At 45.7% G+C, this 27,500-nt stretch overlaps 1 protein-coding gene across 1 annotated transcript in view; it reads left to right on the top strand.

The window, feature by feature from the left end:
* Nucleotides 1–8,294: 8,294 nt before the first annotated feature.
* Nucleotides 8,295–27,500, top strand: part of diaph1 (diaphanous related formin 1) — a gene marked incomplete at its 5' end in the record, with an annotated part of 108,415 nt that continues 89,209 nt past the window's right edge. The window contains one exon of the mRNA XM_080840058.1: nucleotides 8,295–8,399. Within this exon, the coding sequence (XP_080696184.1) occupies nucleotides 8,295–8,399 (105 nt within the window). The remainder of the gene's footprint in view (nucleotides 8,400–27,500) is intronic.

Below are 27,500 nucleotides of genomic sequence, written 5' to 3'. Positions count from 1 at the left end.
ACATTTGTGTTGCGCTGAGTTGCATCGTGTTGCGTTGTGTTCTTTTTGTGTTGTGTTCGGGGTGTTCAGTTATTGCAATAAGTCTTTATTGTGGCTGTTTAATCACAAAGGATGCCGTGTTCTCTGAGCTGATTTGATTTCAATGAAAAAAAAGAAACCTTGATCATATTGCAAAATGATAATCAGGGGTCTGATTAAAAAGCAACTCACCTAGCAATCAGGCACCTAGCAATCTGATACATGGGCTATTCTACTGCTTAAGTGTTATTCACAAAAATGTTGATGATTGGGGAAGAAACTAAGTCAAGATATGTAGTATGAATAAAAGAAAACAGACTGAAATCTTTCTTTCTGTCAAAAGGCCCACCCCACCCCCTCTCACAAGCACACATACACACCTGTCCCCCTCTGCTGCAGATAGACAAAACATGTTCAGAATAGCTAAACTCACATTGCTAGGTTAGGGCCATATATTTCGGCCTTACTGTTTGCTGAGACAAAACCTTTTTGTATTTCCTTGAGGATGCCTTGTCTCTGAGACAGTTTAATATTGCACCACCCTGTAGTATGAGAAGGTGTCTGACTCGGAGCACATACTGGCTCCGTGGTGATATTATCTTGGTGTCCCATGTTATCAAAGTGTTTGGACTGGCTGTTATCAAGGTGTGTGGAGTGCATGTCCCTGTCTGTGTGTGTGTGTGTGTGTCACATGGTTGCCTTTGTTGCCCTGGAAAAGCAGACATTTTGTGTTCACAACACTGTGTGTACGTGTGCGTGTGCGTGTGTGTTTTTGTGTGTGTGTGTGTGTGTGTATGTGTGTGTGTGGGTGTGGGTGTGTGTGTGTCTATTTCTGTCTGCAAGCCATCTTCACACTGAGATGGTACTGTCTGAGGGCACTCTCGATGGTCACTGATATGTCAGTCACACACGACAACAGACTACTTCAGTTCAGTTAATGAAATTCTTCACAGGCCCCTCTATCAGCTCCCCTCTGCATCACTTCAAAAAAACCACACACACACACACACACACAGTCAATCACTGGCCACGAGTACTGTGCTCTGACGGTGTTTTGTACTGAAGATTGGGCCCTTCTTGAGCAAAAGACACCACCACCATGTGTCACACACACACACACACACACACACACACACACACACGCACAAATGTACACAAGCTCATACACAACACTTAAAGTCCGTTATTTCCACCTCCCCTAGGCCTTGCAACAGTCAGTGGCTGTGAAGTACTCTCTGCAGCATATCTCACAAAACAAGTGTAATCTTATATCCCTTTTTGGAATTAATGTGATCAATATAAACACAGATTCTGAAATTAAATGTGTATCAAATTGCAGCTCGGATCAAACAACAATGGAAAAGGCAATGACACATAGATCTTCACATTCTGAATTAGTTTTAGTTGGCAGGGAAATAAGTTAATGGTTTCTAAACACCTTTTGACATCAATACTGACATCAATACTGTTCCTGTTCCTCCGTGTATTACTGTATATGTGAATGTTCGCCTCGCCCCCTCTACTGCTTATGACCTACTTGTCAGGTGGAGGGGGATGCGGGTCTGCTTCGTGTCTGTTACTATTGGCAGTAAAGTTTTGTGTGGTGTGATGTGTCCTGTAAAGTCATTTTATTGGCACGGCCACTGCGTGCTTTCAGCAATAGAGGATTTCACGTAGTCAGGGAGATTAATGTGCTGTGACGACGGCGGCCCCTTCCCGTCCCGAGAGCTCTCCAGACCCACATCACACCCGCTTGCATTAAAGTTTGGATAGGGTTTGTGCAAACATTCACTAACGCACATGTAGTTAGATACATTGGATCAGACCGTAGAAGGGTTCTTACAGGAGAAGAAAATACTCCCTTGATTTGTGTTGCTGAAGTCCAAGAGGTCAAGCACTTGTAGGCTACTTACAGGACTAAACAACACCAAGCATGACATATGTAAACCGATCAACTGGGGGATGCCTGCGCACGAAAAGTCATTTTAAAAGGGAAATATGTAAATTCCGTGTTGGTTGAGGACTTCGCACAGCGGTCAATCCTCTCACTGTAACACGCAAGTAGTCACAGCCAGCAAACTTACTTAAAGGCACCCAGTGCAACTTTATAGGCTTGAGACTCGAAAAATAAACATTCAATTTCCAGTCTTTTTTACACGTAGTAAGTTTCAATAACTCGATACCATTACATATCGACATTCAAGGAGCAAAGATGAGACGTCGTTGTGTGGTGAGAACTGATAGAAAATCGTACACAACAACAATCGCCGGTGGGGAGAAGCAATTTTTCCATTGACTGGAATCCTGCTTTATTTATTGGTGGCACCAATAAATAAAGATTTGGGGGAAAAATGGATTGTTGTTGTTTACGATTTTCTATCAGTTCTCACCACACAACGACGTCTCATCTTTGCTCCTTGAATGTCGATATGTAATGGCATCGAGTTATTGAAACTAACTACGTGTAAAAATTGAATGTTTATTTTTAAGCCTCGAAAGTTGCACTGGGTGCCTTTAAGCATAACAACAGCCCAAGATCCTGCGCAGCAGTATACAACAATAAGACACCTTCCACTGTAATTTTAAACTTGTTTACATGAAAAAAATGATTACAAAAGAGTGAGGCCACTTATTTGCTGAACATGGTTCTTCTGTACCATACGCCATACATGAGTTTGGTTGTGTTGCATCATCAAAATTCCGGACTCAGCAGTCACCGCCAGCTAATTAGCTGCTAACGAGCACCACTTTCTAGTGAGCACAAGCTTTCTTAAAATAGTCTCTCTCGCTATTTATCTCCAACTTTCTATGCCTCTCGTGTCTCCACTGTTTCTATTCCGTTGCCTGTCCAGTCCAGTGCCTAACACTGTGTCAGGCCCCTAAGAGGAATTTAACAAATGCCAGTGAGTGAGTTTGTCACCACCTCCTGTGCGGGTGGATTGACTAGGACAGTGGAGGAATCTAAACTGGGTCATTGTTTTTGAAGTGGAAAGAGGAGACAGGCAAGTGGAAACTAGAACGATGGAAAGCACTGTCACCAGCAAATCTCCAATAGTGTCCTTATATTTCCTTACTTAACAGCCCTGCATTTTTTCCTCTTTTTAAAACCAACAATAAGGCCTAAAGCAGTGTACTAGAGTGCCCTACCTGTAATACACTGTTAGCTTTTTGGGCCAGATTGTAAACCTCCTAGACCGGGAGCATGGCGAGTCTCATGAGACTTAATTATTTGTAATTAAACCCCTTCCCATAAATATGCACCCACTGCTGCTCCCACTGTCCATTTCCAGTATAGCCTAATGTGATTTTCTTCTTCTGGACTATTTTGCACATGATTTGGAATCTTCACGGGGTGCATTGGCTCAAGCAGCTGTGTCCTTGCACAAGTCAACCCAAATATCTTCAGCCATAATTAAAACCAATTTCCTGTGGAGAACCCTATAACAACGAAATACTGTATATGTCCTTTGCAGCTCTAAACTTACAACCTCATTAACTAGTGCACAGTTCAACAGCTCCTGTCTGAATGAAAATAATATATGGGCCAGATAGTTAAGTGGAGAACCTTCACACAGCAGTGCTACATTTCAACAAATTAATTTCTTAGGGCTCAGGTGTGATTTTGAATTCCCTACCTGAAAGTTTTTTTCTGGACATTTTAGGAGACTTTGATTTGATTAAGCTTGCAAGGGTACACCGTATGAGTTAATAAAGAACACATTGAATAGATAGTGACAGACTTCGAAGAAGGGGAGAACATTAGCCACTGATAATATCGGCCCTTGAGGCTGCGCCTTTAACCGTCGGTTTCTCACCCCTGTACTTCTCTCTTTTTTAAAAGCTCCCCGAGACATTCCGCACCACAACGAAATTGTTCCAGTCACTTTCTCGCAAATTGAAGAGCCTGTTACTGAAGAAAGAGAGAAAAAGAGAGGGCGTCACAAGGTTTAACACACCCCTGTTCACCAACGACGGCGGCGGCGGCGACTCCCCTCTCTGGCGTCCTCCTTTTTCAGAAGATTGTCCTCATCTCTACCAAGGAGGTAAAGCGAGCGAGACAGCGAGAGAGAGAGACGCTACGATATATGAACATTTCTGCCTTAATGACGCACTCTTTTTCCCTTTCCATTCAGATCGATAATTCTGTTGGCATGGTTGTTGATGACACAACATTCCATCGACTTTTTTGGGAGATTTAAATGCAGCACAAAGTGTGAGGATGATCTGGAAACAACAGAACGGGGCGCCGTGCACTGTCGCCGCACTCTCTCTGCTTCTGTCCATGAGCTACATACACTTGTTACTTGAACCCAATTTCGGCTGGGCATCAATATGAAAATGTTTGCGTAAACCAGGATTTTCTTTGAACTTGGCTTAAAGGTAACTTGAATTTGAAACTGTCGTTGTGTTCACCGTGTCTCCTGACTGTCGAGATGACTCAGTGTGAGATTCAAGACGACCCAGACATATGACGATGTATTGGATTTAGGAAGGGGGAAATAGCCAATTTGGTGTTGATCCCACTTTATTGCGCATTTGAGTCTGCTGTTGGGTTTAAATGGACTTGGACCAACATTAGACTTGGACACGGACGCGTTCTCCGCTTAAGCGATGGAGTCTCATATCAATGTTTGTTATGACCAGAGGATTTACTGCCAGTGAGAAGGACGTCCGTTTCTGGAGAACGGTTCGAGGAGGAATTGTGTCTTCTGTGTGTGTAGTGCGTTTGTGGAATGCGCACAGTGCGATCCGTCGTCTCCACGTTATCCGAGCTCACCTCTCCGCCGTGCGCAGAAAGTGAGTAGGCTACTAATACCTCTTGTGAAAATCAACATGCTTCTAAAATGACAGGCTTCATTGAGCTATAAAAATTGATTTTTGCTAAATTTTAAAAACATTTGTCTTAGGAAGCCTACATCTGTGACATAAATTCTCTCTCATTCTTTCCTACAGTTGACCGCTGACCGGGGTGAGCGGGGGCGCGCGGTCATGTTGAGGCAAATGCTCCTAAACTCTACAGCGGCGGCGCGTGGCTTTGATATGATGACCAACACACACGCACCGCCGACACTGAATGTTTCTCAGGGGCCGGTGAGTGTGGCGGCACTCCTGAAACCCACGGGCAGGGGTGGAGGACTGCGCGAAGGGGAACTGAACAAGCCGGATTTGGTTACCTACGTGGTGATGTGCCTCCTATTGTTCCTCTTGGTTCTACTTATTGTGTTCTTCATCAACTGTCAGCTCCGCACCTCATTCTTCGCGTCCATGCCCTATGACAGGTCGCTGAGAGAAGCAAGGAGCTCTTACAAGTGAACTGGACCTTATATGTTCGACCAAAGCACACCTATTTGAGATCCGTTCCCCAAGATGTGCGGGCTTGTCTCCGCACCGTCATCAGACGAGAGCTTGTTTTGGATGTTTATGGAATGTTGGCTTGTTGGAATGTTACCACGAATGACATAAAATTACGATGAACTGTTTGTTTGTGTGTGTACAGTATGTGTGTGTGTGTGTGTGTGTGTGTGTGTGTGTGTGTGTGTGTGTGTGTGTGTGTGTGCGCGCACTTGCGTGTGTGTGTTTACGTGCGTGCATGTGTATGTGTGCCTGCGCTTATTTGTACAGAACACATTTTGTATTATGCCCTGTATTAGGCTTATATCTGTATGTATGATCTTAAGTCTTGTGCACAGTTGTAAACTCAATTATTTTGTTGTACATCATTAAATCTTACCTAACCAATGGAACTTTGACTTGCGTGGTATTCGCTTCGCAAAGTTAAAGAATGAATAAGGTTAGCTTTTGTAGTAAAGCGTAACACGAGAAACTGTTACAAAGTGGATCATCACACTTTTTACGTACTCTAACTGTTCTGCCTATGCAGTTCATACGCAGCTAATCCTTTGCTCTCCTAAGAACCGCTTTGATGGTGCACGTCGGCCATTTGGCCTACATTGAAAAGGCCTTATGGTGTACCGCTAGCTAGACAGCATCCACTGGTCTGAATTAATCTTCATGTTGCGTCAACTTCCTAACAGAAAACAAAGGCGCGATGCAAGATAATGATCTGACACCCCGATAATCCACCGTGCAGGCAGTTTTATAGAAGCAGACGTGCAAAGGAATGCGATGTGATGCGATAACGGCAGACTAAAGAAGGAAGAGCCGCGTATGACACACAAATGAGTAGTTCGTCTATCAGCAGTTGCTATCGGAAGTAAAACTAGCCTTCAAAGGAACCATCAAGCATACATGGTCCCAAAACGCGTGGAGAGCATGTCACCTGCTTTTACGCAGTTCGCAATTTCACCTGTTACAATTTAAGTCAAGGGCAATTGGGAATATAAAAACGTAAAGACAAGTTATGACGGTATGTTTGTGACACATAGCTAGCTGATCATATGAAGTCCCAATGAATACAGCTGAGGAAAAAGATACATCTTGTGCGTAATAATGAAAGATGAAGACTGTGGCGCATATTTCTGCGAGGGATGTATAAATTGGTTTCATGACATATTATGATGATAGCGTTTAATGACCTCAGGAATCATCTGCGTTGTGTGGAATGTGGCTCCAAGCTTAATTAGAACACCTCCAGTATGAATCGTTGTTGTGTATGACCATATTTTTTCGTCCGGGCCTGATAGACTGGAATAAACAAATAGTTTCTGACACTCTGACCAAGACTTGAGTTTTCAAAGTCCAGCTGATTTTTGTAATGGACAATAGCATACCGGTGGGCTGATCATTACACATGAATGAACAGATACAACTGCATTATAGGCTAAGGAAGATAAACTTTATGCCAATAGAAGTGATTTTCCCGTTTTTTTAAACAGTAAAAATGCACGAAAAGGAATGCTGATTGAACGACACTGTTTCCCATCCTTTGAATTTCTATTAAAAATGTGTTTTAAATTAATGTGAGTCCAGTCCTCTATGGCAGATGGTCTGCATGGTAAAGATGTGGTCAACCTCGTGTAGGTTAGCTGTGTGGATATGTCACTACTTTCCCCGCATCTTTTCATTGCGTATGAGGACTTTATTTAGAGGACAGCACACTCTCTCTCCCATCTCACGGTGAAAGTGGGGTTCTCATGGGTGAGAAGGTCTACAACATCGACTGTAAAGAGTCTGCATGCAGTCATTGGTCTTCACACCTGTCACTAAAAGAAGTTCCTGTTCCTGCCACTTGGCGGAGCTCCCAGGCAAGTTAAAGAAGGCCCTGTTGCTTTATTGCGGTTCTGTCACTTTCATGTCATGAAATGGGAATTTACACCACGATGGTATTCCAGGTAAATTAAATGGTTTAGTGATACACCTGGATGACTTAACTCAGAGTACGGGGTTAAAAGTAAGTTAGTTAAAAGTAAATAAAAGTAAGTCAGTTTAAAGAATATCCCTTTGTAAAGTTTTAACTCGCTCACTAGAATAAGCGAACAGCTTTAAAACCAAATATCCAAGCTACAATTACCAAAACATTCCTTTTTGAAGATCTGGCACTTTCTAATAAATAATTTTCTGATCAATTTGAAAATGTACGGTTTAGCCCTCACCACCAGCAGCCAGGTGAGGTCGGCGCTAATGCGCATGGTCCCTGCCTCGCAACTAGCTCTAACCTGCCCAACAGACAGGAAGAGGAGATTTGCTTTGTGTGTGGAGTAGGGCTGTCGCTCGTTAAACTCTGGCAAAATGGGGAATGCCTTTAAAAAGCAATAACCATGAACGTCAACGAAAGAATAATGAAAAACGGACGAATAAAGTGACAAATTTGATGGATAGTGTGAAGTTCCACAAGACGGATAACGTTTTTTTTAACTGGGTCCTAGCGTGACACAGTTGGCAGCACAACTAAGCTGAACGAGGCAGAGGCTCTCAAACTTGGGAGGATTACCAGGAAGATATAATAACACAACTAGCTTCTTGATGCTTGAATAGCTACAGTGCTTCGATATATCAATGTTCTTTATTCAACAGCAACGAAGAAGGATTACTTAAAAGTTTAAATAAGAGCGACGTCTGTCTATTTGAGGGGTTCATATTTAAATTTCCCTCCTTTTTTAGCCCTAGGCAGAAACAGAGAAGGGGGTTCTCAGAAATCAATCAACAAACTTTTGGGGTCCTGGTTGAAATTCAGAGACGAGACGATACAGTTTGAAGCGTTTGGGGAAAGTTGTTTTTACTTAATCACGGCGGTCTATGTATAGTTATAAGGAGACACTCACTGTTTGAATAGTCCGGGTCTTTTAAATTTTGATTTTCCTAAGAACACACTAGCCATGGATCCACATTCGGGGAATGGTGCTTCAGCCCCGGTTTCTAAAGGAGGAAAAGAGAAAAAGCCCAAGAAAAATTATGAGGATGGAGATGGCAAGAAGAAGTTTGTAAGTAAACTTAGTGTCATTTATATGTATTTTATTGGTTTCCTTTTGTCTCAAATATCCTGAACTTCAGAGGCAACTCCTAGCCAGCTAACTTAGCTTGACCGAAATGAATTTGACACAGCTCAAGCTATCAACCCAAGTTAGTCAAAGCTAGCTTTTCGCTATCGAAGTAGTCAAGTTAGCCCGACAGCTACTTTAGTTATCAAGGGAAGTTTGCTCCACACTTCAAAACGAAGGCTTAACATATCAGCATGTAGTGCTCTCCGCCAAGGTGTAACTTAACTTTAGATCTTAAAAAACAATACAAAAACAAACTTGTGTCTTTATTTAAACCGTAATCGGTGACTTGTGAGTTAGGGATTGTGTGTTCTGGACAGTGTTGTTCCTATCGGTGCGTGGTTAGCAATCAAATGAGGATGTATTCTACTGCGTGCAACACGGATGTATACAGAACTCAGTGTGAAATAAGTTCGACCCTCTCTTAAAGTTGTAAGACTCCTTGGTAGAACAGACAGCGAACTGAAGAACATTATTTGATTTGAGGGCGCCACAGGTTGATTAAAACTCAGTAGCCTAATGGTACGCAGTAAAAAACGTTTAGTCAACGTTGCAAAGTGACTATTCTGTAAAATACGTATTCTAATATTGAGATTTCAACGTTTAATTGGTGGGTTATCATAACAATTCAGTACGGTAGATTCTGCCTTTGAATGCCACTTTTCTTAATGATTTGTATCATGTTACCGTACGTATTGTTTACTCACATGGCTACTAGTGAGAATTAATTTGAGAATGAATTTGGGACTTCGCCTCTGTATGAGAGAGAGAGAGAGAGCTTTTGTTGTCACACACCTAAACGGATATACGGGTGCATCTGAATTGGAACTGGTACTGGTTTGCGTTAAATAATGACACCTTGTAGCCGATACCTTTCACGAGGCAACCGGCCACTGTGGATGAGGGAGGTTTGCTTGTCATACAATCCCACGACTCCTTAGCAGTAGGGAAACTGATATACACTCATAAAAGGTAACCATGGATTCCAAATAAATTAAGAGGACAATGGACACATGCTCTGTGGCCCTCTTGCCTTGTTAAACAGATGTCCTGAACCTTATTTGAGACTTAACCAGTCATTACCCAGACTCTTCAAAGTATTTCACCCTGAGGCGGAGAAGCCATGTTCCCAAGAGGTCACAAGTTGTGTTTTTGGCTCTTTTAACTTGCAATCTCTCTGTATTCCCCCAATTTGAACCTTTCCCAGATGAAACACCAAAACAAAGTTTAAAAGCTGTTGTAGGTGTAGTTAGCATGTTGGTATAAACTAAGCCATTAGAATGCATATCAAAGCCATGCTCAACAGCTTCAGAGGCTGCAGACATTCAAAACAACAGCACAGAGGAGGTGTGGAAATGAGCTCAATTTAGCTCTCCCCTTACTTCAAAGAGTGTTCAGAGTTGGAGGCAGAGGTTACATGCCTATTCACTTATGATTACACATAGGATCAGTGACTTCATCTGTTCTCGGACTTTGGCCTGTGGACTTGAGGACGTTTGAGTTTGTGTTATGACTTGAAACCGAGAGAATGTGCTATTTTTTTGTGCCTCGATGTGCAGACAGTACCTTTTGAAAACCTGGAATGTTGGTGTCTAGCTCATAGCAACCTTGTCTTTTCTGAAGTCTTTATATAGCCCATTTGTAATACGTCTGACTGGACTGCATTGCTTAAAAAAGGCTGGGGTTTAGACCTGCCAGTTTAAGATTTGACATCTTGCTGGCACATTAGCAAAGCTGCTTCTTTCCTTATTTAATCCTACACAGGGCTAGGAGTCAGTCAAACATCCCTTAGAGAGTTGACCCTTAAATCAGGCCATTGCATTGTGAGGGATGGGAGCAAGAGATCCAGAGGCATGTCAGTCAGCCGGGAGTGAGAAAGGGGCATTCATCTGGGGATGGGCAACGCTGCAGCCAGCCTGTTTGTCCTGCTCCTGGGTCCAAGGAAAATGTCCTCGCCCCCTGGGTTCCAGCTCAGCATCCCCCCCCCCCAGTATGTTGTGTTTTACAGTGTGTGTTTCCTATGAAAGGCACATGTTTTCTCTCTCTCTCACACACACACACACACACACACACACACACACACACACACACACACACACACCCACACCCATATATACACACATAAAGAATGACACTTGACACATCATGAGGCGCACCCATAAAACCAAACGCTTCATTCAGCACACATGCTCTCGTGCTGCTCTCTGTGTAAGTACATTTTCACACATATGGCTCATCACACTCCGCAGTAAGTGTGTGTTACATTGGTTCTGGGTCAAAGGCTATGTAGTGTTATGAGTCAGTGTTTGGAAGCCAAGACATGACACCCCCTTACCATTTAAGGAAAGTTTGCCCTCTGACACACCACCTGGCTCACCACTCCCTAGGAAACGACTTCATGTGAATTCTGCCTTCATGCTAACTGTAGTGAGGATACACATAGTGAACTAAGACTCTGTACTGCCTAATCCCAAAGTTTGACTTTGTAGTACTCGCTGCATCGGCCATACTCACACAAGCTTGTTACCGCTCTGGCTATCATGAAGAAAGCTCTCCTGTAGGCAATGCTGTGAGGAGAGGCCCACATTCTATAAGTGTCGAGTTGGGTCACTGGATGCTTATCAGTCCAGGCTCACTGTCATTGACTTGTGGTGATGTCATCTCTCTGCACCTTCTGCTGATAATGGTTTAAGCCAATGGTTGCTGAATTGAAGAGGCTGCATGAGAGAGAGAGAGAGAGTGTGATCGGTATTCATCATTTGGACCAGCAGTCACAAGAGGCCCCACAGTCTGATAGTGTCTGAATGAAACTTTTACAACAGTACACTAGGGAAAGCACAACCTGACTGGCAAACTGACAAATGCCTGTCTGGATTGATTTCCCAAACCATTATATTTGTGTACATTGCATATGTTCTCCTTACAGCGTTGTCTTTTGAGATGACGTGCCATGAAATGTGTTGCTGTTGATGTGATAATATGAAGTGTCAGTCCCACTTAGGCTATGCCTTGAGCTGAATGTAAGTACGGGGTTCATGTCATCATGTATGTTCAGTTTTGACATGACATGACGTTCTCCATGGGAAACAAAGCTTTGAAATCCAAAGTGATGCAACTCAACTTCGGAACATAAAAACATAAGAACACCCCAACACACAGCCTTAGGTTGTACTTGATGCCTGTGTATTGGAGCAATGCAGATGGGGGCATCGTGAACATACCTTTTCTGATCTCACACAGCTACTTGCATGTACATAATACCTTGCTCTCTGTACCATATGAAATGTGGCCTCAAGGCTCAGTGGATTCGAAAAACAACTCTGACTTTTTCCTCAGTGTCAGCCTTATTGCCGTCCTGTACCACTAACGAGGCTAGCGCAGATCCGCTGGACCCTGTAAGCACCTATGCTGGACTGCAGTCTTGTTTGCCTATTGCCTGCTCAGGGACCCACTCAGCCGACAGATGTCTGGAGTCAGCGCTGCAAAGTCAGGCGCCGCAAAATCAGGCGCCATGGGGGTTCTGTTGCCGCTCCATGCAAATCATCTGCTCAGCTGAACCAGCGAGGGAGAGCAAAAACTACATTGGCCATCATGCACTGCTGCCTCCCACCTGCTACCCACTCTCCAAAGTCAACCAGGTGAAGCAGATGTTAGTTAAACTAAAGGAGGTCATGCAAAATTATGTGTCATTTCTGGACCACTCTCTATTCCCCGCGTGACCAGTTCAAGCGACACAGCTGCTTTTTATAATGGGTTGACTGATGGATTTTTGAAGCAGAGTTGAAAAGTGAAATAAGCACCATGAGACTCCGTATGTGAGTTGAGTACTTGTACTGAGTGCTTGTAGGTGTGGTAGTAAACACCTGTCTGAAGAACAACAGTCTGATGAGTTCAGAGAGGTGAAACAAATGCGCAGACATGCACTCGTGTCTGAAGTTGTTTTGGCTTCCCTCCGTCTGCTGTGTTATTGGGTCCTGCTTGAGTATACTTGGCCATTAAGTGTGTGTGTGTGTGTGTGTGTGTGTGTGTGTGTGTGTGTGTGTGTGTGTGTGTGTGTCGGGTACATGCCTGGGCGTAAATACATGGGAAGGGCTAGTTTTTTACTACCCTATGGAGATTAGTGTACATGCCTGGGGGGATTTTAAAAGTGTGTGTGTAGAATTCTTAAAAATAACTAAAGGCAGACAGGCCTCACCTTCTTCAGCAGCAATATCCTACCAGGCGATAAGGAGTAATTTCTTGCAAACTGAATTTGTTTGTGTGTGTGCGTGTGTGCGCACTCATTCATGGCAAGCATTTATATAAGGCAATATTATTGAGTTAAATCTTAAATTCTCCTGGGTGGGCCACAGATGGGTGTTTCTTCGGTCGGCCTTTTTCTGGAAAGCAATTAAGACCCCTTTTATCCTAGTTGTGATGATGTTTGTTCATGGTGTATTCTCGTATGACATGAAAGAAACTAGCATTTCAATTGCTAACTTTCAGTATTAGTAAGCAGCACCTGCCATTGCCAAGTTGTCTAACTGCTCCTGCTCTAGCCTAGATGGTAGTTTCCCTGGGTGAGAGGGAATCACAGTTGTTAAGCAAACTGAATGTAATGTTTTGGCCAGTTGGTGAGGGAGGCCATGGTGAATACAGCCTTAGAGTGGAGGTGGTAGACGTTGAGAGAACACAGAGTTCTGGGAGCCTTCATCCTCAGTCATCTCTTTCTGTTGACTATTTATGAGGCTTTCTCATGTTTCTCCTCAGCATGGCCAGAAATTCTCAGACCCTGAACCATTCGGTCTTTGTGTGTGTAGGAAGAAACTATCAGGGCACTGTTGTCTTTACAGAATATGCAATTTGTTACAACCCCACGCACACACGCATACACACACACACACGCACACACACACACACACGCACACTCACGCACACTCACTCAGGCATACAGACCCTTGGACACACTCACACAGTCAGGAATACAGACCCTTGGACACACACACACACACACACACACACACACACACCCATTCTCCATCTGACTGCGTCCCACGGTAAGCCAGAGGCCAGTCTTTGCGTAAGTGCGAGAATGCTGCCCAGTCATGCTGATGGCTCAAGCCTCCTGTAGCCTTCTCTGCGACTCACCAGCTGATAGTGTTTTTTTGTGATAACAGTTTTCTGTAAAAATGTGCACTCTAAGCAAGCAACTTATTCAGCCTCCTGAACGAAGGGCCTGAAGTTTTGCTAATAGAGCATCATCAGAAAACCTTTCCTACATGGCACCAACTGACGATGCTAAAGTAAATAAAGCATTGCTCACGGCAGTATGTTTACAATATATATTCATTTTTTTCCTCATTCCTTTCTTTCCTTTTTGCATAGCAGTTTTACTGGCCTTGCCTGTTGGTGTGGTGTGGTGGTTTTGCATAGTTAGTGATATTTGTTGTTGTGGTTGTTGTTGTTTCTAGATGTGTGTTCGATACTGTCTATTCTTGTGCTCAGTATGCATGAAGAGGAACCGTCTCTTCTCATGTCATTTCATCTACTGGTACTAGGTAGCAGGGGTGCACCACACCCCCAACAGAAAAAGACACGTTGGAAGAAACCACTCACTCCTCACACTGTTATTGAGAGAGAGAAGGGGGCAGTCAAGGAGGTTTTTGCTGGGCTGATGCATTGTTTTGAATCAGTTATGTGTTCTCCCTCCCACATTTGTGTGTGTGTGTGTGTGTGTGTGTGTGTGTGTGTGTGTGTGTCTGTCACTGAGTAACTATTCATCATTCATGCCTGTGTGTTTGCGATTAATAGGGAAAAGAATGGGCCCGCTCCGTGGCCGGAACTTGTGAACAGGAAAACTGAAAATAACACTTCTCACTTCTCTTTCTTTCTTGCTCTCCCTCTATCACTCTCTGCCAGTGATTCTCTCTCTCTCTCTCTCTACTATCCCTTCCGCTTTGCTCACAGTTCACACCAGCTCATTGTTTACATTTTATGCCTTTAAAAACTCTCCAAAACTAGGAACCCTCCCTCATTCTGGTGTGTGTGAGTCTATGAGTAATGGAGCCCTGTATAAACACAGAGAAAGAGGAGACTGGTGCTTTTCAGAAACCAGTTCATCCTGAGCCCCCTGCTTCACTCTTTGCAGTCCCTCTCTGTCCACACTTAATGTCTTGAGATCCTCAGCTAAACATACCGTGTGTGTGTGTGTGTGTGTGTGTGTGTTATTAAGTTAAGTGTGACTGTGTGAGAGTGATTGGATTGTAACATGTGGGTACGTGTGACTGAACATGTGAGGAACAAACACACTCTGAAAGACTCTCTGGTCGGTACCATCCTGTGCCTGACCCCACGACTTTTAGCATCGGCCCGACAGCATGATTTAACACGAGTTGAGTGCCTTTGTTGAGTGTCTCACATGTGGGCCTCTCTGGTCAGGTTACCCTCTGCTTATCTCACACACACTCTCCCACGGTGAGTCACCCCACCGTGATCCATCTTGTTCTCTCTGGCCGCTGACACTCGCTGGAAGGCGTGCAGGTAGAATCAGGACGGCTCAGTTCCTCCTGCGCTGGTGAGAGTTAATACACAGATGTGGGAAAGCGACAGACCACACCCAAACTGGGCACGTGTTTCATCTGACAGGCATAAGGCTATCACTGATCTCCCCACACACACTTCCCCTTCAGGCTTGATAGTGATGGGATCCAGTCTGTTGGGGAGGACAGATGGGACTGTCAGAAGATAAGGGGAGAATGCTCTCCACCGGGAGGAGAAATGCTAACAGCTACTCCTGGTCCTCAGAGCGCGATAGCCCTAGCCTGACTGCCTGTCTGTCTGTCTGCGTCTCCCTGGCAAAGCTGCACTATTTGGGGTAGAGAGACTGGTGTGTGTGATTGTGCAGGTGTCACTGTGCGAGTGTGGTTTCCTCAGTGCATTTGTTTATCCTGTAGCTTAGGCTACTGTGTGTGTGTGTGTGTGTGTGTGTGTGTGAGAGAGAGAGAGTGTGTTTGTTTTGATATGGTCTGGGGTTGACGGGGATCACCTGGCAAAGGACGCTGACCCAGAGAGGGCGATTGAGGGAGGGCCTGAGTCAGTAGATGATGCTGTCTGTGTGGATGGGATTACCCTGTTCTACCTGACCAGATAACTAGCACACAACGTCTGAGCTCCTGTGTGTGTGTGCGTATGGGGTCTGTGTGTGTTAGGGAGGAAGTAAAATTAGCATGCAATCACACTCACTGTTGATTAAGGACCACAAAATGTAAGACACACACACACACACACACACATACTCTTTCTTTCTCTCATACCCAAAACTACTGTTTCCTAGGCTGTAATTTCTGCCTTGTTCCTGATGTTTTCACCATCCGGCCTGGTTGCTTTGTTTCCTGTTGCGCAGCTGCAGCAGCAGAAGCCGTAGAGCATCTTGACTTCCTGCCCCAGGCCACGTGCGCAACCACACTGCCCCACTGTCTTCCCATCCACCACTTAAATCACTGCACTACACCTGGAGAACCCAGACCCTGTGTACGTGTGTGTCTGTCTGTCTGTCTGTCTGTCTGTCTGTCTGTCTGTCTGTCTGTCCGTCCGTCCGTCCTTCCGTATGCATGTGTGTGAGTACATGGTGGTAAGGAGATGTTGATATGCACATAGTGCCTCTTACAGATGGGACGTCTTGGATGGGATTGGGAGTTTTTGTGTTTGTACTGCTTGTGTATTAGGCAGCAATGCACTGTTCTCTTTGCTTTTGAGTGTGTTTCTATGTATGGAGACAGGAATGTGTGTGTTTGTGTTTGTGTGTGTGTGTGTGTGTGTGTGTGTGAGAGAGAATTAGACAGCTCTCTTTCTGTGTGTGGCTCTCTCCACCCCCTCCGCCCCTGTCTGCTTGTCCTCCGTCTCTAAGACAGTGTACATCTGCTGCATAGTCTGATGACTCAGGGGATTAGATTACTCTGCAGTCTAAACTGTGTACTAGCGACACAGACACACACACACACACACACATACACGTGTATACACACCACGTGCACATGCACACACACGCACACACACACATACACACACATACACACACCCACACACCCCATGCACATGCGTGCAAACACAAACACACCTTGCACAGCCTTTGATAGATAGGAAGACATTTAACCAAGCACCCCTTAAACAAACACACACACACACACAGATGAAAAGCCTCTCACAATCCTTATGACTTTTACAGTCTGGACAACAGTAAGTGTTTGGGATTGACAGAAGTAATTAACGTTTCCCAAATGCAATGAGGTCTCATTAACAGACACACAGGTGAAGCTAGATAGCATTCTCTCCTTTTCTCTCAGCTACACACACACACACACACACACACACACACACACACACACACACACACACACACACACACACACACACACACTTTGGTGCTGTTTACTGGCTTTGCGCAAGGGGAACTTTAGATTAGCCCTAATCAAGTACTAGGAGAATGTGAGAGTCAAACTGCATGACTGACTAATTAATCCCACAATAATCCCATACAACAACAGCATAGTATAACACACACACACACACAGACACACAGACACTATACCAGTAGGTCTCCCCCTTCCACTACATTTAACCAACTAAGGTCAGCTAGCACCTTGCTGCTACTTTGTGTGGCACATGAGTGTGAGAAACAGGCTTCTGTGAAATGTGTGTGTGTGTGTGTGTGTGTGTGTGTGTGTGTTTGTTCAGCCCTTTGGTGTAGTAGCTGTTGTGGGACAAGCTTGGCGCTGTGTTTAGGAAACTGGACTTATCCCTTCAATCTGTCATTAATTGGTCTAAGCGTGCTATTCTATTCCGGGTGACTGCTGCGCTTGCTCCTGTCATGACCTCCACCCCCCCCCCCCCACACCAGCGCAGTCTCCCCACTCCATCCCCCCTCACACCAGTGCAGTCTCTCCCCTCACACCAGTGCAGTCTCCCCACTCCATCCCCCCTCACACCAGTGCAGTCTCTCCCCTCACACCAGCGCAGTCTCCCCACTCCATCCCCCTCACACCAGTGCAGTCTCTCCCCTCACACCAGCGCAGTCTCCCCACTCCATCCCCCCTCACACCAGTGCAGTCTCTCCCCTCACACCAGTGCAGTCTCTCCCCTCACACCAGTGCAGTCTCTCCCCTCACACCAGTGCAGTCTCTCCCCTCACACCAGTGCAGTCTCTCCCCTCACACCAGTGCAGTCTCTCCCCTCACACCAGTGCAGTCTCTCCCCTCACACCAGTGCAGTCTCTCCCCTCACACCAATGCAGTCTCTCCCCTCACACCAATGCATTCTCTCCCCTCACACCAATGCAGTCTCTCCCCTCCATCCCCCCTCACACCAGTGCAGTCTCCCCTCCACTCACGCCTTTTCTCCCCCCCTTGTCCATCTTCTCCCACACACTCACTGGTTTTTCAATCACAATCAACCTCAGTCTCTCTCTCTCTCTTTATCTAACTGTCTTTCACTCTGACTCAGCCCGTCCTCATTGACTCTGCTTGGATGCATACTCTTAGCACTATTGAACAACAGATGAACGAGACGTGGTTGGACCTGCTGCACCGGAGCGTGTTTGTGTTTATGTGTGGATGTCACTGGCCAGATGGAGGAGTCTTCTCACCTGTCGACTCCAGCTGAGGAGACTGGGCATCTGTTGAGCAGAGGGTTACCTCCCCCCCCTCCCCCACATTAGCCCATCATACACCACCTGGATGGTGGAACTATCACTTTGCTCATCACTACAGGAGGGAGGGAGGGAAGGAGGGAGGAGAGAGGGAGAGGTGGGTGGAGGAATGGTGTGAATTAAAAGGTGTTGGGTGGGGGTGTTGAGTAAAGTTTCTCTGAAAAATTGGGAGAAAGACTAAACTGACTGGGGTGTTGTATCTGTGTGTGTGTGTGTGTGTGTGTGTGTGTGTGTTTAGCAGCAAGTCTTTGTGTGTACATTATTGTGTGTGTGTTTGTCTGTCTTCAGCTGCCTGTGAATCAGCATTGATTAATGGGGTAGTGCGTGACCTTTGGGCCTACTAAGAGCTGATGAGCAGGACCCTGGGAGAACTAAAGAAAGGGAATATCTGCAGTTCACTCTGCCATTGACCACCCTTCCTCTCTCGCACGCAGCCTGCGCACGCACACACACACACACACACACACACACACACACACATAACAAATGTAAGCAAATGCACACTCCTCCGGGCAAGAAATATTATTGTGACCTACAGAGAGAGTGTGAGAGACCTTTATGGGACTGGATGAAATGAAATGAGATGATTCAAATGAACTGCTTTGCAGAAACAAAACCAAGTCGGGCTCTTTGTCAAAGCACTGGGGGCTGCTGAACCATGACCGGCCCAATCATTAATCCAAGCCAGACAATATGAAGCTGGCCAGTTTTGTGTGTGTTGGTGTGTGTGTGTGTGTGTGTGTGTGTGTGTGTGTGCGCACGCATTAGGGGGATTTCTCTACCTTTTGAGTTTGGCTTTTGGAGAAATTGAGGTTGGGGGAAATAAATGATATCTTCTAAACTAAATGTGCTATTATAGATTAGATTAGATTACACTATTGGTTAGTCCCCCGTGTGTGTGTGTGTGTGTGTGTGTGTGTGTGTGTGTGTGTGTTTTTTATGTATGTGTGTATGTAGGCCTATATATGTGAACATTTAATGTGAATGCAGCCTGTATGGTTTGTAGATTCCATTACTGATCATTCCATGGCATTAGTGCTCAGTGTGTTTTGCTGATGTGTGCACAGGGTGTTGACTTGTGAAACTTGTGAAGTCTTTGACTACATCATAGCCAAAAAGTTTGGGACTTCCTGCTACACCACACACACACACACACACACACACACACACACACACACACACACACACTAACTGAGAGAGGCAGTTAGACTCTCAGCAGTTTCCAGAGACATGATTGTGCGTGTGGTAATTCCCCGGGCAAACTGTAAAACAGTCAGTCACTGACATCCACAGTAAGGGGCTGCATTACAGCAGACCGCCCTCTTTCTATGCTAGAGGCCTGCTGTGGCTAGGGTTCTTTTCTAGACTACACTAAATAAGATAAAAAAAATACTATTTTTTGTTACGAAAAGAAATAACTTTTGTGAAGCATAATCCATATGCAGACGTGAAGGCTGAATTTAAATAGCATAGTTTTTGTCAGGGGGAAAAAAACTAAATGTTTTTTCAAGATCCTTGTTAGGTTTTGCTTCTGTGAAGCTTAAAGGTGCAGTGTGTCATTTTTAGTGACATCTAGTGGTAAGCTTGCTGAATTGCAACCAGCTATATACCCTTCCCTTTAGAAGCGTGTATAAGTAGGTGGTTTGCAGTGGCCGTCAATGCCAAAACAATGCAAATGGCCCTATTGTGAACCTGTATTTTGTATTGTTCGCTTTGCAACCTGGCGGACTTCATGGAAGGGAACCTCTGCCTATGTAGATACAAAGGCCTCATTCAAAGCTAATGAAAACCTAACGTTTCAGTTAATACCTAATTATGATTACTATATTCCATTTCTACTAATAACTGTCAATAAAAACTACATCCTGTGTCTTTAATCCTGATATAACAGACAGTGATTGACAGTTCACGCTTATGTAATTATTAGTGGCTGATTTTGTCATTGGGGTCCTTCTGTCACGTGCTTATTATCATTTTGTGCTTATTACAAAGCTCTCTACTCTCGAGAGAGCTTTGTACTGAAACCTCAAGCGTGTCTGTATATAGGTGTGTGTGTGTGTGTGTGTGTGTGTGTGTGTGTGTGTGTGTGAGAGAGAGAACAGACAGAACTGAGAGATGGTCACCCTTAAGTCTGGTCGTTTGTAAGTTATGTTCTCTGGTTTCGCCATTAGTGTGTGCATGACGCCGTCAGGCCCCGCATAAAATGGTAAATTTAACATCTAATGCACCCGTTGCAACTGCTGTTAAGAATGCAGAACTGGTTAATTATGTTAATAGCAAGACCACTTGCTATGTGAGTGTGTTTGTTTGGAGGGGAATACAATTTAGAAGTCCTCTCAAGTCCTGCTCTGCTGCCAGAGCTCAGACAGAATGCTAAATCCATTCAAACACATCCTAACTGTCACTAGCCCTTGACTTTACAGAGAGTCAGAGAGTGTGTCCATGGAAGAAGGGGAACACACACACACACACACACACACACAGACTGACATGCTTATACAGAGGGCCCCCTTGTTGTTGTGTGTTGCGGTGGGTGGCAGATTATGGCTGCATGTTGAGATGGGCTGTTGGGGGTGTGGTGGGTGGGGGGATTTCCAGGGTCAACTGTAGTGGTTCTTTTGTTTTCTCTCTCTCTCTCCCATGTTGCCTATAAATGCTCCCACATTCTCTCTCACACACACACACACACACACACACACTACACAAACACACAAGCCCCTATCATGGACCTCCATCGCCAGTCATTATGGAATCGTTAGCTGCTTGGGTTTGCTATGCCCGGCGGGGGCCCCTGACTCCACTTCCTCTTCCTCTTAGAGGCCTGAGTGGCAGCGCCAGGGCTCCACTTTACCCTAAACACTCTCATCAGCTCTTTCTCAGTTCATCATCCATCCATCCTTAATGCTGTGCTAGAAGTGGGGGGCCTTGAGAGGGCCTTGAGTGTCTTCCTCTGTGCTGACCTGGCCTTAATGCAGGTGGTGCCTCCCTGCCATCAGTGGCTTACTCCTGTCTGATGCAGGTGGAGTGGTGTGTGGAGCTGTGGATCTCAGCTATGATGGTAGGGTGGAGGCGGTGGTGGAATATTGACCTGGAGCTAACGTGGCATTTGCACTGTCTACAGCAAGACTGCTGCAATTCTGCATGTTGGAGGGGAATGGGGGGGGGGGGGGGGGTAGAGATAACCAAAGAGTAAGAAAAGAAACCTCAGAAAACGACAGACAGAAAGTAAGAAGCGTTAAGAGCGTGAGAGTGCGGTAACTTGCATCTTTTGGCTCTAATAAGGTTCATCTCACAGCGGTGCTGCTAACGGTCACGTCTGTTAGCAGGAGGCGGCACAGTTGGGAAGCATTAACCGGAAAATCTCCATTAGCTCTCAACAGGAGTGAAACCAGCGGCCCACCTCTTTTTGTTAGACCTGTCTTTTTCAGGCCTGTCGGAGCCCATGGAAAAAAAAAAAAAAGCCGTCTCTGACAGTTTTGTCTGAACTGGTGGTGACAGGGCTATCTATCTGCCCACTGGTAAATGGCAGCAGATGTCATACCAAAGGCACCAATGCAGGATTCTTATACGGAGTAGAATGTCCAAATTGGTTGTACGTGGATGTGAAGCAATAGTTGTGCCATTCTTTTATGTGGAGTTATTCAATTCATCCAGTGTCCCTGTGGGTGGGCCACCCCATTGGCCTGGCCAGCCTCTCATTGTCTGAGATGCTCTGGAATTGAAGGTGCACTGGTGGCGGCCCTGTTGCTATGGAATGCGCCGGCCTATTGTCGTCGTCGCCGCGGCACCAGTTGTCGGGGAAACCTAATTAATCCTCAATAATAATAGCCAAAGCCTGATGCACTGGCCTGCTTCCATGGTGATGAGAAGTCATTTGTTTATTTTACGTACCAGGGCTTCCTCTTATCTCCCAGTTAACGAGGACAGGTCGCCTAAAACAATGTAGGGCTATGTGTGTGTGTGTGTGTGTGTGTGTGTGTGTGTGTGTGTGTGTGTGTGTGTTTGTTTGTGAGAGTGTGTGTGTGCACGTGCAGACACACACGAGTGTTTCTGTGTGTGTGTGTGTGTGTATGTGTGTGTGTGTGTGTGTCTGTCTGTCTGTGTGTGTATGTGTGTGTCTGTGTCTGTGTGTTTATTGTGAAGGGGCATCCTTCCAGGGATGAGAGCAGTCATGCAGAAGAGCTGCCCCCTCCACATGCAGTGAGGCATCTCTAACTCGCGTGGTTACAACAGAGGAAGAGAAAGAAGGGTTTGGGGAGGTTGCAGAAACCAACTCATTTGGCTTAAAGGACTTCCTGTTAACACAGCCTGTGCTCACATGACATGTATAGATGATGAGCACACACACACACACACACACACACACACAAACTATGTAAAGGTTCAATTCTTAGGTTGCATCCTGTGTGGTAGTGCTGTCAATCTGATTGTCAGCTTTCTTCTTTCCTCCTTTCTTCCTAGTCCTCTCGGTTTAACTCTCTGAACCCCGAGTCTCTCTTCTGGGTGACGCTCGTTTGAACGCTTTTGCTGTGAGACCATAACTCTGAACTCTTCAAACATTCCTCATTATTGTGCCGAGAGTTGTATTCTGCCATTATGGTCATCCTTGGCTCTCTAAACCACTTTTTTAAGTGTGAGTAAGAGCGAGGGTGTGGGTGTTGGTGAGAGACAAGTTGTGTGTGTGTGTGTGTGTGTGTGTGTGTGTGTGTGATTAGTGAGTCAGGCCTCCTTGTCACCGACTTCCTGTTGCAGCCCCTGGCAGGAAGTGGGCTGCCACTCAAGCGGGTGTGTCCTCACAGTTCTGAGCACGCTGACGACATCACTGTCCGCCACCCGACCGAGACGGACTCCATGGCAACCGAGAAATATCAACAGTGTGGATGACAAGCGCGCACACATACACTTACGCACACAGACGGAGTGAAAAGTGAGCCTGCCTATTTTTGGCAACAGCAGCACCAGTTTTCACATGACGTCACTCATCCACATTAAACAACCATTCTCTTACAACCCTCCTATCCCACCACTCAGAACACACACACACACACACACACACGCACACACACACAGACTCACTTCACATCTTTACCTTACATAGCCTTGAAATACTCTAAAGCTGAAAGTCCATGGTCAAAACACATAACCTCAACCTGAAATGCCTCAGACGGCCGTCTCCATGTCTCTTTACCGGCCATTAAAGCCCATTATCTCACCGTGTAATTGCTTATGCAGCAGCCGCCCCAATGAACGAGCAGCGCACATGGCCACATTAGTCTGCTCTGACCCCCCTCGCGCTCTAATGCTACAGGGGCTCTAATGACATGACATGCTATCGGAGCCCCGAGATGGAAATGTGCTGATAGCCACAGATGTAATTGATCGTGCACGCACAGTTGTGTGTGTGTGTGTGTGTGTGTGTGTGTTTTTTTAAAGAGGGCTTAGCTTGGGGTGCTTTGATGTGTTTGGGCACAGAGAGGGCTGAGGTCACTAATAAGCAGCTGGCTGTGTGTAACGAGGTCCCTCATCTCCTTCACCTGTGTGAAGCTAGCCACACACACACACACACACACACACACACACTCAACAGACACAAGCTCTCACTGAACCACAGTTAGCCATGGCCAGGAGAGCTGGGAGTACACAGAGGAGAGTGTTATTGAATGCCCTGACATACTGATGCAGGTGGTCAGGTACACCCCCACACACCCTTCTCTCTGTCTCACACACGCTTCTCTCTGTCTCTCTCACACACACACACACACACACACACACACACACACACACACACACACACACACACACACACACACACACACACACACTTGAGGCTGGCTGAGCCTGGGCTTGGTGAAACTGCTACTCCGTGGAGGGGTAACACTCAAGGACTTTGCATAACCAAAGAATTTATTGCTGGAAAATTCCATTTGTCAGGAAGAGGAAGCAATGTTTTATTTCAGATGATTCAACTGGCTGGGATTACATTGTTGCTTTAATGCATTGCACTTTGACATTACGTTTACAGGTCCTTTTTATAACATGCCAGCTTAAAGGCAGTTGTACAGAAACACACACACACACACCTTAAGCACATGAATTCTCACATAAGATTAACACCCAGTTAAGTAAAAAGTCCTGACCCTACCGCATCTTGTTTTTGAATCTAACCTGGCCTTTTGTAAAGAATGGCCATGTGATTATGTTGTTGAAGTGTGTGTGCGGGTGCGTGTCTGAAGGAAGGTGGACCTGTAAGACAACACGGTTGGGCGTGCTAAAAAGATCAGAACTATTTCAGTCCACAGAAAGTCAAAGGGCCTTTGTCTGTGTGTAGATTCAGAAGATAGGATTGGATCTAAACGGTCTCAGGGGAAAGTGTTTTTACACACGTAGCAGTAGCCGGGGTACAGGTCTGTCACACATTAAAGAGGACCTATTACACTGGGGGCGGGGAACACTATCTATAACAGATTTATCTGCTTCAATATTCCAAATGCACATTATTTTTCTCATATACATACTCTATTCACCCTCTGAAACATTCTGTTAGAACTTCTCCATCTTTAGACCCCCCCCCCCCCACCCCCCATTGACAACGAGCGCAGTGTGGTCTGATTGGTCAGCTAGGTGGGCAATAAGGATTGTGTTATGTGATTGCGTCATCTTGAAAAAATGGAAAAGGGCTGGAATTCCAATTCCATGTCTGTGAGAGAGTAACTCCCCCTGGTGTGTACTTTGGGCTTTGGAACGTTCCTTTTCCTTTTACGTGATGCAGGAAAAGCTTTATAACACTCTAAACTGGGAAAAATGGGAACAGCATAATAGGCCCTCTGTGGGAATCCCACTGTGCATCTGCAGAGCTCACACGTCACTTTGACAAGACAGAGATGTCACCATCGCCTCGAGCCACAAGTTAGGCCTAATTATTTTCACCAGAGACAAGGAGTGTGTATCTGACCGTGTGTGTGTGTGTGTGTGTGTGTGTGTGTGTGTGCTTTTGGTATTTTGACCATGCTTAATAAGCACAGGGTTCATTATAGTCTATATTGAAAAGGAACTGGAATGCTGTACAACTCTCATGTGCCTAATTAAAGTTGACGTGGCTGTAGGATTCTACTGACAGGGACTATACACACACACACACACACACACACACCTACATGCATGCACGCACACGTGCCGCAGTGTTGTGATTCTCCTTGCACAGACCTGTTTTTAACTCTGCACTGGGATCCCATTCCTAGTTTAAAACACACACACACACACACTCACTTACTCTCTCGCACACACAGATACGCAGGCATCTGCTGTTTCCTCTGTGATATGTGTGTGTGGTTGGCAGTTTCTTTTCTTGCTTAGGCTGTCCTTCTCTAAGAGTGTCCAGTAGACGTGTGTATGTGTGTATGCTTGTGAGAACTATGTGTGTATCTTCGGGTCGGAGCCTTCTGTGAACTCCATCAGTGTCAGTGTCTCTAGGGATCTCTCAGTACAATGTGTATGTTATCTCATCATCAACAGGCTGGGGAAAAAACATAACAAATGCTTTGTTTATTTCCTGACTGTTGTGTGTGTGAGGTAAACGCATTTGACTTTGTTCAGTGTATTTGGAACTATGTGTGTGTGTGTGTATGGAAGGAGGGGGGGCAGGGGGGCATCACTCCTCAGGGGCAGCACTCCTCAGGGGCAGCTTGGATACGATCAGGTGGTTCCTCCTCTCAGCAGGCCCTCTCCAATTAGGCTTGTCATGGGCTGCTGCTGACCGTGCTGGATACAAGAGCGTTAGCTCAAACCGCTGTAGCGCAGCGTGCGTTAAAGCAAGTCAGGATGGCCCCCCGATACAGAGAGCCTCCCGAGGGCCTCCTGAGTACCTGCAGCACGCTCTGCTCCGTCACTCCCCCGTTGAGATGAAACACACCACAGTCGCCGATACCGAGTCAAGTCAAAGTGTTTATTGTTGCATACACCAAATTGTTCAGTGCAGCGACATTCTTAAGACTTGGCAGCCAACATCTATGCAGTAGACAGCATACATATAACAGAGTAACATATACCAAAAATAACATATAACAAAAAAATTACATATAACTCTATAACATATAACAATTTACAAACAATTTGAAATACAAAAAGGGCTAGCAGCAGTTTCCAGTGCAGCAGTTACCCTCATGCTGCTTGGCTTGCAACACGTTTCCCAGTGTCCTGTTCCTCTAATGCACGCTGCTCCACTTCAGCCTCACGCGCTGCAACACCGGTGACGGATTAGCCTCTTATCGACAATGCATCATCGTAAGGTAACATTAATGGCCATCTAACATAGGGCTGACTGAGAGTACAGCTAGCTGGTGAGGCGGCTCTCTCAGTACTCAGTTACCTGGCTGCGCTCTGTTGGTTAACACACTTCAGACTGAGGTGAAAGAGCAGCTTCTCCGGTTGCGGTTTAGCCTTTCCAGCAGTTCCCAAACCTGTTTGGCTGTTCTCCGAACTGTGGAAAGGGAACCCCCGGGGGCAGCAGCTGGCAGCCTAACGCAGCCCTTGAGGAGGAGGAGGAGGAGGAGGAGGAGCAGGAGGAGGAGGAGCAGCAGCAGCAGCGCTGGCTGCAAAGTGTCAGTTGTCCTCGATAGCGAACGGCTCGCCAAACAATTGCTTTCTGACACTCGCAGGGTGGGTGTGTGTGTGTGTGTGTGTGTGTGTGTGTGTGTGTGTGTGTGTGTGTGTGTGTGTGTGTGTGTGTGTGTGTGTGTCTGTGTGTCTGTGTGTCTGTGTGTCTGTGTGTCTGTGTGTCTGTGTGTCTGTGTGTCTGTGTGTCTGTGTGTCTGTGTGTCTGTGTACGTGTCTGTGTGTGTGTGAGTGTGTACTTAGTTTCCTCATGTGGCCCGTGTGGACAGGCAAAGGACAAACAGGGCATGTACCAAAATACCTGCGTGTGTATCAGTGTCCGTGTGAGCGACATGGGTGGGGAATGTGGAATATGTTGTCACAGTGGGCACATGATGATAGACCACATTCTTGCGCGGTTGATAAGGACGGCTTGGCCAATCAAGATACTGCCTCTTACAAAGGTCAACGAGAAACCGCCTTCCTTTACACCCATGTTATCACTCCCTCTAGGCCAGCTAATGCAAGGTTATCACCTGAGGTGTGATTGCTTTCCTAGTGTCACATTTATGTGTGTCAAACCCATTTGTTTCTCTTTAGAAATACATTCATTTTCAACATGTTAATTGTCATTGGTGGTTTTGCATGCTTCATCTTTTAAAGCAAGTTAACATCAGCGTTGCTTGGCTAATGCTAATCATGGCCCAGGAGTCATGATGACATCGACTCATGTTAGTTCTGAATCTTACACTCACCATTTAGGAGAGAACTGA

This window comes from Sprattus sprattus (genome assembly GCF_963457725.1).
Source record: "Sprattus sprattus genome assembly, chromosome: 6".
Taxonomy (NCBI): Eukaryota; Metazoa; Chordata; class Actinopteri; order Clupeiformes; family Clupeidae; genus Sprattus; species Sprattus sprattus.
The sequence above is the reverse complement of the archived record's forward strand: the minus strand, read 5'-3'. Positions and strand labels throughout refer to the sequence as shown.